General features: G+C 45.3%; 1 protein-coding gene across 1 annotated transcript in view; it reads right to left on the reverse strand.

Annotated features, from left to right (window-relative positions):
• Positions 1–15,287, reverse strand: part of prkcea (protein kinase C, epsilon a) — a 69,738-nt gene that overhangs the window by 16,908 nt on the left and 37,543 nt on the right. The window contains exons 3-9 of the mRNA XM_079492697.1: positions 12,852–13,020; positions 12,661–12,695; positions 10,237–10,325; positions 8,859–8,988; positions 7,489–7,631; positions 7,039–7,141; positions 2,808–3,049 (exon numbers count right to left, since the gene is read on the reverse strand). Of these exons, the coding sequence (XP_079348823.1) occupies positions 2,808–3,049; positions 7,039–7,141; positions 7,489–7,631; positions 8,859–8,988; positions 10,237–10,325; positions 12,661–12,695; positions 12,852–13,020 (911 nt within the window). The remainder of the gene's footprint in view (positions 1–2,807; positions 3,050–7,038; positions 7,142–7,488; positions 7,632–8,858; positions 8,989–10,236; positions 10,326–12,660; positions 12,696–12,851; positions 13,021–15,287) is intronic.

Here is a 15,287-nt window from a genome sequence, read left to right on the forward strand (position 1 = left end):
GTCAAGTAAGTCAAGTTGTAGATCGATCGGCTATTCAACAGGCGAATGTTTGCCTATTATTATGACATGGCCAGAGACAGTAATAAGAAATAAGGATGCTACGTTTCTTTTTTAAATGTTTTTAAGGCTCGTTAGAAACTTTTTGATTATTAGAACAACAATCACAATTCCGTGAAGCCGAAACCCACTCACAACCACACCACAACGAACCACACAAACAATGCAAGATCCGCCGCGTCTGTCTTTCTTCAAACCCCCCACAGCCCACTCCCGAAGCTCCCGGCCAACTTCTGAAGTGCACTCCTCTGTTTATTCTACTTCACAAGTTGTTCTCCGTCCAACTGTTCTCTCTGCCTCTTCCTGGCACGGGATCCACTGCCGGCCACGCAGGACCACGTCGTTTGTCTGCCATCTGGTGAGACTCTCGCTCGCAACGTGTGTCTACGCGAGAGCGACGGTGACAGCAGCTGCGTGTTATAAACGTGCGAGTTCGATTTCCGAAAACACGGGAGATGAAAGATAAACCCGACCGGAGCCAATTTTCCCCCCGGTTTTAATTAACCCATCCAAACCCCCACCCAGCTCATAGCGCGGCACCGATTGCCACGCTTACAAGCTTGTAGATCTGCTATTTTTGGAAAAATCGTGATAATTGTGGCGCAAATCTTTGAATATATATTCTTTCACAGTGAACGCAACGAACCGACATGCGGAAACAACGGTCGGACATGCGGTCGAACATGCGCTGCAACCGTGCTCGCGGTTAGGTTTCTGGTTGAAGGACTTCAGTGTTTTGTACCATACTATTGTATGTATATCAGAACAAAGAATGTTTGCTTTCGCCATCTTTGTTGAAGAAGAGTCTGGGCTCCTTTTTAATGCCCCTATAATATTTTTTATATATACATTATATAACAACAATCTATTGTAGACTTTTCTCCAATGTCTGAGGTACGAGCCGGTTAGGTTTCTGGTTGAAGGACTTCAGTGTTTTGTACCATACTATTGTATGTATAAGTACAGAACAAAGAATGTTTGCTTTTGCCATCTTTGTTGAAGAAGAGTCTGGGCTTAGGTTAGGGTTTGAGGTGGGTTGTTGTCGGTCTAATGACAGTCGGACCAATAGGGTTTGAGGTGGGTTGTCGGTCTAATGCCAGTCGGACCAATAGGGTTTGAGGTGGGTTGTCGGTCTAATGACAGTCGGACCAATAGGGTTTGAGGTGGGTTGTCGGTCTAATGACAGTCGGACCAATAGGGTTTGAGGTGGGTTGTCGGTCTAATGACAGTCGGACCAATAGGGTTTGAGGTGGGTTGTCGGTCTAATGACAGTCGGACCAATAGGGTTTGAGATCGGTTGTCGGTCTAATGACAGTCGGACCAATAGGGTTTGAGGTGGGTTGTCGGTCTAATGACAGTCGGACCAATAGGGTTTGAGGTGGGTTGTCGGTCTAATGACAGTCGGACCAATAGGGTTTGAGGTGGGTTGTCGGACCAATAGCATGTCTAAACTAAAAGCCTGTACCCGAAAAGGTTTGAGCACCAGTGCTCCACTCAGTCCACTGATACGTTTTTCAGACGATTTCTCATGATTTGGAAGTCTTTTTTGTAGAATCTGGTCTCAGGTCTCAATGGGTTAAAAAAAATAAAAAATAACGTAGGATTTGAGGGGTATAAACGCAGCTTACGGTGCAGCTAATTTATTTTGTTACGATCTGTGTTTGTGTTTCTATAATTATGCGTGTGTTATTGGGGAACTTTTCATTTGAAAACGGTTTAAGGAACACAGGTTTTAAAAAAGCCGCAATCTGTTTGCGTCCAAGCCAGCATTAGAACTAAGGGCTGAAGTCTCTACAGCTGAGATAAGACAGACCGCTTGGCTCGGGGGAGATATTTCTTAATGGAAGAGCAGGGAGACCAGCCTCCATCCATCCTGAAGATGTGCATACAGATTGATTAAAATTATGTTCTATTGTAGCTTAATCCATTTTGGGGCGCGAACCCCTTTTGGTGTTTTAAGCATTGTGTTATACTTTAGCTATTGAAAAAAAGCAGATCTACAAGCTCATAGCGCGGCACCAGCCTCCATCCATCCTGAAGATGTGCATACAGATTGATTAAAATTATGTTCTATTGTAGCTTAATCCATTTTGGGGCGCGAACCCCTTTTGGTGTTTTAAGCATTGTGTTATACTTTAGCTATTGAAAAAAAGCAGATCTACAAGCTCATAGCGCGGCACCAAGTGCCGCGCTAACGCGGGAAGCGCTAGCGCGGCACGTGGAGGTGTGACTTGTAGTCCAGGAAGGAAGTGAGACCACATTGTCATGACAAATGTTGGTCATGAACATGGCGTCATCAGTAATTTATTCTAATTCGCAATTTTACGAGCTGCGTTCGCTTCCCGCGTTCGCGTGTCTTACTTGCAATCATCATCATATCATCATATCATCATACTATATACTATATATATATATATATACTATAATTAACCAAATGTCTGTCTGTCTGAATGTGTGTCAGAAGCACTGCCGTAGCTCCTCACTGCCTGCACCAATCACTCCCACTTTTCACACATGCATTGACCATAATAATATGGAGGTCTTAACGAAGCCCTTTTTTCAATTTAACAAATTATAGATTAATAATGAATTTATTAGTGAATACAAAATGCGAAAACGCACCCAGGGCGCAGTACCCCCCGCGGCCACAGGGCGCAGTACCCCCCCGCGGCCACCAGGCGGCAAGTATTTCACAACGGGTAAGGGCTAGTAACAATAATACTAATCTCTCGCTCTCCTCTGCCCTATACCTTGCCGAAGCTGCCTTTCCCCAGCACTTTGATGAAGTTGAAGTCCTTCAGGGTCCTCCTGGGGAGCTGCCCGTTCTCCTTGCCCCCCGACGAGGACGTGGAGGAGCCGGAGGTGGTGGAGGAGGACGAGGAGGTGGAGGAGGAGGTGGAGGAGGTGGAGGAGGCCGAGTTTTCCACCGGTCCTCCTCCTCCGTGGTGCTCCAGGGTGAGCGCCTGACGCAGGCGTACCAAGCCGGCCAGCTCTGAAAAACACAACGGTATACAAAGTTACAGAAGAAGAGGAACTAACCGCAGGTGATCGACGGAGATAGCAAAACGTGATAATGATAAAAAGGTTGCTCACACGGATCAAAAAACGGGATCAAGACATAGATAAAAAGAGAGGGTCCGGGCACTCAAAGTAAAAAATGAGGAACGCCTTTATTTAGTTAAGTTAAAAAGGCAACTGCCAACATGTTTCGACCAACATGTTGGACGAGGCGCTCCTCGTTTTTAACTTTGAGTGCCCGGATCCTTCTCTTTTTATCTAGGTACAAGTTATAATTTACTAGTTAATTTACTGGACCACAACGCAGTGTTGATTTCGTCAACTAAAACTAAGACAAAGAAATGTTCGTCGACTACCTTTTTCCACTGACTGAAACTAAATGGAAACTAAATAAAAACTGAGCTATGATGACTAAAACTAAGACTAAATATACTGACAATTTCGTCAACAAATAGAAACTAGACTAAAATATTAGGAAGGGACTAGTGGACAAGAGAGATCCAGTATAAGTAATTTTACAATCGGGTGCATGCTGAAAATAGCCGATCTACAAGCTTGTAGATCGGCTAGTTTCAGCAGGTGTCAAAACAGTCATTACGACGGCATCAAGGCCCGCCAAAATGCATTTGTGTCGACTAAATCAACTGTAGATTTAGTCGACTAAAAATCTTTAGTCGACTGAACACTGGACTAGACTAACACTAAAACATTCCGGGTGACTAAAATGTGACTAAAACTAAATGAAAACTACTCAAGTGACTGAAACTAAAATCTAAATTTGCTGCCAAAAACAACACTGCCACAACAACGTCACAAGTTAGACATTTAGAAGATGCTCAGTCACTTACAATGAGCAAGGTAATCACAAACATCAAATGCAGAGAGACAGGGTGTAGTGCCTGCACGATTTATGACCTCAGCTCCTTGACTCAGTGGCGAAACACCCTATCTGCACGAGCATATTGATGCCCATGATATGATGACTGTCCACTATAATGTAGCAGAGGGACGTGCGAAATGTATGTGTGAAAATGATATGAGATGCATGCTCGTTCCTGTTCATTCTGTTCTTATCGTTGTTTCCATAATCTGCCAGGGACGTCATAGATCCACTGTTCTTACTGTTTATATGTCTCTGTGTCTGTAATAGCAGCCTCACTCCCAATCTTACCGTCAGTAGTCTGAAAACCCACCTGTTCAGACTCCATCATGGCCCGTAGCACTTACCCTACCCCCTTAGATAGCACCTTTTGTAGACTTAGATAGCATTTTATACAGATTTTATAGCATGTGATGTACTGTAGACAGCACTACAATTGCATTGTACGTATGTAGTCATAGCACTTTATAGTATTTATGTATAGTATACTATAGTATATATGTATAGTTTATATGTATAGTTTCATTATATAGAGATTCCACTGTTACGTTCTTAGCTTACGCATGTTACATGAATACTACTTTTTATGTATGTGATGTATTGCCAAATTTGCCATGCTTTTTAGTTCTTTCCTTATGTAAGTCGCCTTGGATTAAGAGCGTCTGCTAAATGCCTAAATTGTAAATTGTAATAAACTTCAGAATGTATGAACGTATGTAATACGTCATGGTGTTGACATGATGTTCTCCGTGCCTGCGACTCAGCCGATCCTCACCCACTACAACTTGATTTAGACGGAGAATCTATAGACCATTCAGATGGTCAACCTAAATCACAGACAGTGTCTAAGGTTGGGATCGATTCGGGTTCCTTAACGATTCCTGATCGCAAACTTTAGTGGTGCTCTCCGTAAACTAGGATCACAAGTAAACCCAAAGAACCTTAACCTGACTCCGCCAGATGGGGCAGCAGAGAGTACACTGGGTTCCCCCCTCCTGCTCCCATCTGGGAACTCTCAGGCAGACTTGATGCCCGGCCACAAAACGACCTGGCCAATCAGCGGCAGCTAGAGGCGGGATCAAGGCATACACAGTGCTGCCTTGATCCTGCCTCTAGCTGGAGCAGGAGGGGGGAACCCAGTGTACTCTCTGCTGCCCCATCTGGCGGAGTCAGGTTAAAAGAACCTAGCATCAGTCTAGAAACGATATATTATCAAAATGTTTGACATGGGTGGTCAGAGAAACACACGCCTACATCGTTAACAGGCTTGTTACCTGGTGGAACGAAACAGACAGGGTGAGGATTTTTGATGAATGCGTTTTGTTTGTTTTCTGTTTTTCAGATATTGTCACTGTCAGGTGGAAACTTATACTTAAGTCCAAAAATGCTATCTTTTTATAGTAATATAGTGAAAAAAGTCTATAGCCTATAGTATAAAGTCATGGATAGAATAATGACAAAAAAGATAGACGACAGTTGCAGAACTATACTTCAGAGTGCATCGAGTGTGTGTGTGTGTGTGTGCGTCCGTGTGCGTGCACAGTACACGTGTGTGTATTCGTGAAGCTATATCTTTATGAGAACCAAAATGTCCTCACAAGGACAGGGAAACAGTGCTGGCTCCTCAGGGGAGAGGAGAGCTAATGGGTAAAGATTTATTTTAGACTTTGTAAGCCGCTCGCTCGCTCGGCTCCACCAGCAGCCGGCCCACTCCACTCCACTCACTACTCCATCTGGGATCAGAGGAGTGGAGAGACGGAGGAGGTGACGGAGCAGAGACCATATCAGAGGAGAGGAGAGATGGAGGAGGAGGTGACGGAGGAGCAGAGGCCATTATCTTTGGTCTTATTATAGATGACTGGTTCCCAAAACACTGGGTCAGGACCCAATTGTGGGTTGCGGACACATTTTTATGGGTCCCCTTTATCCTACATCTTGTGTTTAATTATTATTATTTCAAAACATTAAAAAAATAATAATAATCATTAATTAATTCATTTTTTTTCATGAAGAATCTAACAAGAAGATTGGCTACTTTCAGTAGTTTGGGTCACGCAGGACCCAAACATAGGACATAGTAGCCCAGTATACCAGCTCAGTGGCCTTGTGGTTAGAGTGTCCGCCCCTGGCCGGGTCATACCAAAAATGGGACCCAATGCCTCCCTGCTTGACACTCAGCATCAAGGGTTGGATTGGGGGTAAGTCCCTGCGACATACTAGCGTCATGTCCAGGGGGTGTACTTGTACAACAACAGGAGATAGGCTCCTGCCCTATGGGCCTCATGGCTTGGCAAGGCTACTTATAGTAGCCCAGCACAACCCAGTAGTTTGCCACATTAACCAGGGAACCCCTTTTGGTGTTATAAGTTAGCTTGTAGCTTGTAGATCTGCTATTTTTGGAAAATCATGAAAATGTGGCGCAAATCTTTGAATATATATTATTTCAAATGTGTAAGTCAAACGTTTTTTGACTGACAAATTTGCTTCTGGGGGTCCCTGGAACAACATATTTTCAGATGGGGGTCGGTGGCCAATTACATATCGTTTTGGGTGTCCTTGACATGAAAATGTTTGAGAACGACTGACACAGAAACATAGGGTTTTTCAGAAAACTGTCAGGATTTAGAAGGCATTTGTAGAATTGTCCTCAGGTCTAAATGGGTTAATAAGTCTACCACTACCCCTAACCCTAACCGCACGCAGAAGCCAGTCTTAACCGACCACATAAGTAAGTAAGTAGGCGCCAGCGTCCTGAGCGGGAATCGAACCCAGGACCTTCTAGCTGTGAGGCGACAGCACTACCAACTGTGCCACCGTGCCCCCGATATTTGCTTTTAATTGGTCCATTATTACAGTATGTTCTATCATGTGCTGTGCCTCAAATTGTGGCTGTCCTTCCCTTCCGAGGACATTAAAGTTTAAGTCTCCGTTTCAGAGCCTGTGTGCAGGTCTCTAATGTGTGTGTGTGTGTGTGCGTGTGCGTGTGCGTGTGCGTGTGCGTGCGCGTGCGCGCGCGTGCGTGTGCGTGTGCGTGTGTGTGTGTGTGTGTGCGTGTGCGTGTGTGTGTGTGTGTGTGTGTTAACCTTGCTGTGAGGGCGAGGTGGTGACAGCTGGCTGGGTGAAACGGTCCTCGTCATTCTGAGTGATTTCAGGAGGTGACTGCGGAGGGTCCTGCCCTGGAGTCAACTAGACAGACAGACAGACAGACAGACAGACAGACAGACAGACAGACAGACAGACAGACAGACAGACTGTTAGACAGACTGTTAGACAAAAAGTATGTTTTGGGTGGATTAAAATGACAATCGCGGGACATGTTACATACTAGCGGTGACAAATATCACCCTCCCTTGCCCCGGCTCCCCCCCCCCCCCCCCCCCCCCGAACACGGGCCAACACTGTTGGCCAACCACGGTGGACGCGCCGCGGTGGATTCAAACCTCTAGACCTCCACAGTGCATGGGCAGGTCTAGAGCACCACTGACACATAGAAACATACGTTTTTCAGAAAACTGAGACATTTTTGGCTTTACCTTCCTCCTGCGATGTGCCGTGTTGGAGATCTTGTCCGGCGTGACTCCCAGGTCGGCCAGGACCTTGGCGATTCCCCGGGCGTCCACGCCACAGTTTGGCGCCACGTTGCTCTCGCATCGTCTGTGGACGTTCATCTTGCACACTGCACCAAAAGACACGTGGAAAATGGTACTTTTAACCCATTCTGGGCGGGGACCCCCTTTTGGGGTTTTAAGCATTATGTTATGCTTTAGCTATTGAAAAATAGCAGATCTACAAGCTCGTAGCGCGGCACCGAGTGGCGCGCTACGAGCTTGTAGGTCTGCTATTTTTGAAAAATCGCGGAAATGTGGCGCATATCTTTGAATATATATTCTTTCAGAGCGAACGTTTTTAACTCAAATCTTTGCTTCTGGGGGGTCCCTGGAACAACATATTTTCAGATGGAGGTCGGCAGCCAATTACACACTTTCATTGTGTTTTACATAGGTATAGAGTGTCGCAGTCCCGCCCCCTACCAGGGCCCAGGAAATGATTCCCCGTTCATTTTCCTCATAGACATTTCAAAAAGTATTTATTTGAAGACCTTTTAAGCCTCGTACAAAGCCAACTCGAGTTGCGACAAATCATGACAACAAACACAATTTTTCCGGGCCGAACAAATAATTAGAAAGAAGAAAATGGCAGGATACAACACTCTTCTTCTTGTTTTTCTTCTTTGTAATTATTTGTTTGGTCCAAAATATTGTGTTTATTGTCATGATTTGTCACGACTCGACTCGAGTTGGCTTTGTACGACGCTTAAAAGGTCTTCAAATAAATACTTTTTGAAATGTCTATGGGAAAAATGCATTGGGAATCATTTCCTGGGCCTCATGGCGTCGTCATGAAAGGGGGCGGGACTGTGACGCTCTATAGAGGCCTCGTATAAGCCCTTTGGGCTTTTTGCCTCAGCCTAGCACTTTACCCATCTTATATTTGTATGTTCACTGTATTGTTTTTATACTGTGCTGAATAAATAAATACAAAAAAGAAAATACTCCATAATATGGACACTGGGCAGGGGGGAGGGGCCCTGTCCAGAGTCCGGGCAGAGGCCTTTTTGGGGCGGTTCTGGACAACCATGGGTCCGACCGACTTAACACCGGGCACTGCACTCCCTGTGGTGGGGACCGTCGAATCTGAAGTCGGTGGGGCGAACGGTTCTCGAGTTACGTGGATTACAGACGTACACACGCACACACACACACACACACACACACACACACACACACACACACACACACACACACACACACACACACACACACACACACACACACACACACACACACACACACACACACACACACACACACACACACACACACACACACACACACACACACACCTTTGCACTGCAGGCCCTGCCTCATGAGGCCCCACAACAGGGAGCCACAGTGGTCACAGAAGGTGGGGACCTTGTAGTTGTGGATGCTGAACTTGTGGGGCATGTTGACACTGAACCGCTGGGAGCCCACCTGTAGGGGGAGACAAACACGCACACACACACAGGGACGCACACACATACACACACACACAGGGGCGCACGCACGCACACACACGCACACACACGCACACATTATAGAAAACACTAAGCAAGGGATTTTGTGCGCAGAAGTACGGAATATATTATACTCTAGTATACGTATGGAATTACATGTACAAGACAAATATACAGAATAACTAGAAAAAGTGCCCTTCTGGGCACAGGTCTCCACCAGGAGGATAGGACTGTGTGAGATGTTTGGCAAAATGTTTAGGAGTAATATAAATAAGTAATATGTTTGCCTTTGATGGCAATTGGATGATTTGAGGCATTTTGTTCCAAAAATGTGTTTTGCAAAAATCAACCTGTTGGTGGCGCTATAACAGGCCAATGTGAAAAGGGTGGGATATATTCCTCAGCCTAGTAAGAAAATGTGTGAAAGATTTGACGTAAATTGCATGCTGCGTTCATGATTTGAGGCTTTTGTTCAAAACGGGGCAATCTTGCAAACTGTGAAAGCCAATTATAGCCAATTAGGATGGAATATGAAATATGGGACAGATCCGACTTGAGCACATGACCATAGAGATACTGTGTAACGATTTTTGAGATTTTTGGACAGAATCTGGAGGAGTAATATCCAAAAATGTGTTTTACAAAATTCGGCCTCCTGGTGGCGCTATAAAAGGCAGATGTGGAAAATGCAGGTCAAAGGTTTGTCCTTGGCCTCTAGGGAGTGTGCATGCAACGTTTCACACAGATCGGTGCAGTTTTAGGTAAACAATGTGAAAAGCTGCCTCATGGTGGCGCTATAACAGGCCGTTCTGGAAAATGCGGGGCAGAGGTTCATCGTTGGCATCCAGGGAGTGTGTGTGCAAAGTTTGGCATCGACCGGGTTAACGGTGCCGGAGATTAGCTGGTAACGGACGGACGGAAGGACACACACACACACGGACGGACACACGGACGGACACACACACACACGGACGGAGTGCAAAACATACTCTCTCCCCATGCCTTCGGCCTGGTGGAGACAATTACTGTACAGTAGTTTATGCAGGTACTATGTGAGCATTAAACCCACCCTCCGTGTGTGTGTGTGTGTGTGTGTGTGTGTGTGTGTGCGTGCGTGCAGTGCGTGCGTGCGTGCGGTGCGTTGCGTTGCGGTGCGTGTGTGCGTGCGTGCGTGCGGTGCGGTGCGTTGTGTGCGGTGCGTGTGGTGCGTGCGTTGCGTGCGCACCTCCTCTGTCGCGTCTTCCTGCTTCTTCATCCCCGCACACTTGGTGATGATGTGCTCATGGCAGCGCTTGTGGACCACACACGTGCACACTGGGGGGGGGGGGGGTTGGTTCAAACAACAGCGTCAACAACAAACACCAGCGTGCATTGTATGTATTGTACAACACTTATGTCTCACCCGTAGGGAGAGCTGGTGGTCAACAACAGTGTTGTTTTTGGCAAAAATGTTTTTCTTTTTTTTAGGTCATAGTCTCTTCAATAGTTTTCATTTAGTTTTCAGTCACATTTTAGTCACCCGGAATGTCTTAGTGTTAGTCTAGTTTTAGACAGTCGACTGAATATCGTGAGATTTTAGTCGACTAAATCTACAGTTGATTTAGTCGACTAAAATGTGTTTTGGCGGGCGGGCCTTGATGCCGTTGTAATGACTGTTTTTACACTTGCTGAAAATAGCCGATTTACAAGCTCTACAAGCACACAAAAGATCCCGTATAAGTCATTTTACACTCTATTGCATGCTGAAAATAGCAGATCTACAAGCTCACAACGGCTTGTAGATCGGCTATTTTCAGCAAGTGTAAAAACACAAAAAAAAAGGCCCGCCAAAATAAATTTTAGTCGACTAAATCAACTGTAGATTTAGTCAACTAAAATCTTATGATTTTTAGTCGATTAAGACTAGACTAACACTAAAACATTCCAGGTGACTAAAATGTGACTAACACTAAATGAAACCTATTCAAGAGACTATGACTAAAACTAAAATCTAAGTTTGCTGCCAAAAACAACACCGCATCGGTGCATCGCTAACAACAAGAAAGGTTTTGAGAAGCACTGTTTCAGATGGCTCGTACATACATTTCCAGAGCATGTTTTATTTGAATTGATCAATCGATCGATTGGATTCCCGGCGTCATTAACCCATTTTGGGGCGGGAACCCCTTTTGGTGTTTTAAACATTATGTTATAATTTAGCTATTGAAAAATAGCAGATCTACAAGCTCGTAGCGCGCCACCGAGTGGCGCGCTACGAGCTTGTAGGTCTGCTATTTTTGAAAAATCCTGAAAATATTTATTTCAGAAAACTGGAGGATTTAGAATAAACTTTTTAAATTTCGACGTCAGGCCTAAATGGGTTAAAAGCTGTTCACACTGGCAGCAGTAAATGATACAAAGCTATACAAAAAGCAACCCAACAACACCACGCCTGTCAAAGATCAACCGTCGAAGTCAAGCATACAATCCAAAAAAAAAGCGGTAAAAATATAAAGGGAAATAATAAAGCCTGGGGGTTACACAAAGAACATGGTGGAAATAATTAGCAGGAATTGTGTGAAGAGAGAGTAGTAGCCTTGTCGAGCCATGAGGCCCATATAGGGCAGGAGCCTATCTCCTGTTTCTGTAGCGTGAGGCAGCTTGATATACAAGTACACCCCCTGGACATGACGCTAGTATGTCGCAGGGACTTACCCCCAATCCAACCCATGATGCTGAGTGCCAAGCAGGTTCCCATTTTTACAGTCTTTGGTATGACCCGGCCGGGGATTGAATCCCGACCTCCCAGTCTCAGGTCGGACACTCTTTTGTTTTAATATTTTTTATCCCACGATTTTGTAACCCATTTTTCACCCCTGTGTCAATTAACTAATGTGATCCTGGGCTCTACACACCCTCCGCCAACCTAGTCCCCATATATGGGGGACATGGGGAGAGCAACTTGAACTCATGCTTCCTTCATGCCTGAGTGTCCAAGTTGCTCCTTTACACCTGACAGGGGGGAGTTTCCCTGGTTGGACGTAGCGCGTGGAAGGAACACGTTATTCCAACCAGTTCCTTTCCCCTCCATCAGGCGCCCCGGCTGTCCAGGGGGAGGCAGTTTAGTGACCAGGATTACTGCATGTTTTTTGTGAGGGTACCTACCTTAGGGGACACGGGGAGAACATAGAAAAACTCCACACAGAAAGGCCCTTTCGCCAACCCCGCCTCGGGTATGGGCACTGATGACGCGGAGGAGGAAACACGCCACCAGCACCCACAGCTTCCCGAGCGGGAATCGAACCCAGGACCTTCTAGCTGTGAGGCGACAGCACTACCAACTGTGCCACCGTGCCCCCTAGGGTGGACACTCTAACCACAAGGCCACTGAGCTGGTCGTGTGAAGAGAGAAGGCGAGTGGAAATTGTCAAACAACACTCAGTTTTGTAGCTTTGTAGCTGCAATTGAAGCCAGCTCAACTTGGATGGTAGCTTTTTCGTGGATTCTGTTGCAGCCACTGTACAAAGCAAACGTCAGGCGTCACTTTGTATCTCAATCTTAACGTCGCTGGTAGCTTCGTAGTTGCCAGTGTGAACGCAGCAACAGTTATTACAACAATTATTTGGGGGCCCACAGGTTGGAAATCACTCCGACAGAGATCATCACTCACCCTGGCACTGGTATCCCTGCTTCCCCAGCACGCCCCTGTGGGTTCACATCAAAGGTATAGAGTTAGTCAGGCCTTTATGTGTGTGGTGTGTGCGTGCGTGCGTGCGTGCGTGCGTGCGTGCGTGCGTGCGTGCGTGCGTGCGTGCGTGCATGCGTGCGTGCGTGCGTGCGTTACTGCGTGTGTCCACCCACCAGATGAAGTCCCTGCAGTGGGAGCAGTAGGTGGGCTGCCTCAGGTAGGTGGCCATGAACTTGTGTCCGTTAACTTGATGGACGCGCCGTCGGACCGCCCCCTGGCGCCGGCGAGGCGCGATGCGCTCGCGGAACACTCGCTCCTCGTTGTCATTGGGCGGCGGCGAGGCTGTGTGGGGCAGACGGACAGACAGACAGACAGAATATTAATATAATGTTAAAGGTATATTCAGTGATTTCACTTAATTCAAATATCACTTCTTTTTTTGCTTTGTTGCGATAATCCTCCCTACTATAGAGTGTGCTGACCATATAAGGAGTTCCTCCCTGTCCCCAGTTAACCCCTGGGGTAAAAAAAACCTTAGGTTTTGTTTTTGGCTAGGTGGCAAAGCCTTCATCCAATCAGGATAGAGAGGGGCCTTCCGCCAATCATGATTGAGCGGGGGCGGGCCTTGGTGTTGCGTGACGTTGGCCTGTTGCGTGCCCCCCCCACTGTAGTGCGTGCATGTGCACATCTTGTTACCGGGGCGGATCGGGGGGGGGTTTCCAAATCACCCAAATCACTGAATGCCCCTTTAATTAACCCATTTTGGGCGGGAACCCCTTTTGGTGTCATTATGTCATGCTTTAGCTATTGAAAAATAGCAGATCTACACGCTCAGGTGGCGCGCTACGAGCTTGTAGGTCTGCTATTTTTGTAAAATCGAAGAACGACTGACATAGAAACATAGCTTTTTCAGAAAACTGTCAGGATGTAGAAGACATTTTTAGAATCTGATCTCAGGTCAAAATGGGTTAATTAACTGACCTGAATAACCTCGATTGGATGTAATTTAATGGATAGTGCACGCTTAGTTTTTTTACTTTACTTTTATCGTCTAGCAAGATTGTACATGTTTTTTTTATTGAGTTGTGTTACGTGTTTGTTCTCGCCGGGCAAGAGCAGCTGCTACTTTGGTGGCAGCTAAATGTAGGTTCCGAATGAATAAAAAATAAAGACAAGGCAGACGGACAGACGGACGGACAGACGGACAGACAGACGAGTCCCGGCTTCCAGTAACAATCCTGCGTTTCCTACAAACAATATCCGTTTGGTGTTCCTTGCAATGTGATTGGGTTCGGTATCCACCAACCTGGATACGGTGCAAGGCGACACGCGTTGGTGTCTCTATAGCCCAAGTCTAATAAAGGCCTTTTACTTTTCAAACCTGGTGGTGCCCGGAACCTGGATGCCTTTATGCCTTTTTAACCCATTTTAGACCTGACGTCGAAATAAATAAAAAAGTCTTCTGAAAGAATATATATTCAAAGATTTGTGCCGCATTTTCACGATTTAAAAAGAAATAGCAGACCTACTTGTAGATCTGCTATTTTTCAATAGCTAAAGTATAACATAATGCTTTAGTTAAAACACCAAAACGGGTTCCCGTCCAGAATGGGATAAAGGCCTTTTACTTTTCAAACCTGGTACCCGGAACCTGGATGATTTTTTTTTTATTTATGCCTTTTTAAGACATTTTCCATGTGATTTTTCTTGATTCTGTATCTGTTTCCTTTCAAATGAATCGTTCCCCAACCGTAATTTGGGCATGTCATTATAGCCAGAACCTTTTCTGGCTATAAAAAAAAAAAAAAAGCTAAAAAGAAAATTTTAAAGAGTGAAAATAGCAAGATCTACAAGTTCACAAAGTGTCACATCGAAACGTATATATTGTATATACTTGTACGTAGGTCGGCTTTATTTTAGTCTAAATTTGTACTTGGGGGGGGGGGGGGGGGGGGAGTGCTTAACAGATATTCTCACATATTACTGTAGGTGAATTCTATTATGAAGTGTATAATCCTCTCATCCGTCCGTCTGGTGTCCCCCCACCCACCACCACCCAGGTCAGATTGAGTGTGTAAAGACACCACAGATTACATCACAGAGTAAAGCCAGGCCAGGGCAGATGGTGTTGTAGGTGAACTGATACAGTGCAGCTTGTTTCCCTTCCTTTGTGTGAAGTCACTATACAGTGTTGTTTTTGGCAGCAAAAGTTAGATTTTAAGTTTTTAGTCATATAGTCTTTTGAATAGTTTTCATTTAGTTTTAGTCACATTTTAGTCCCCCTGGAATGTTTTAGTGTTAAGTCTAGTTTTAGTCGACTAAATGTCATGAGATTTTAGTCGACTAAATCTGCGGTTGATTTAGTCGACTGAAAATGTATTTTGGCGGGCCTCGATGCCGTCGTAATGGCTGATTTTACGCTTGTAGATCGGGCTATTTTCAGCTTGTAAAATTATTCATTAACAAAATTGTCGATATATTTAGTCTTAGCTTTAGTCATCATAGCTTAAGTTTTCATTCAGTTTCTATTTCGTTTTTGTCAGTGAAAAAAAAGGTTGTCGACGAACATTCTCCGTTTAGTTTCAGTCGACAAAATCAACACTCCACCA

Source organism: Electrona antarctica (assembly GCF_951216825.1).
Source record: "Electrona antarctica genome assembly, chromosome: 22".
NCBI classification, from domain to species: Eukaryota; Metazoa; Chordata; class Actinopteri; order Myctophiformes; family Myctophidae; genus Electrona; species Electrona antarctica.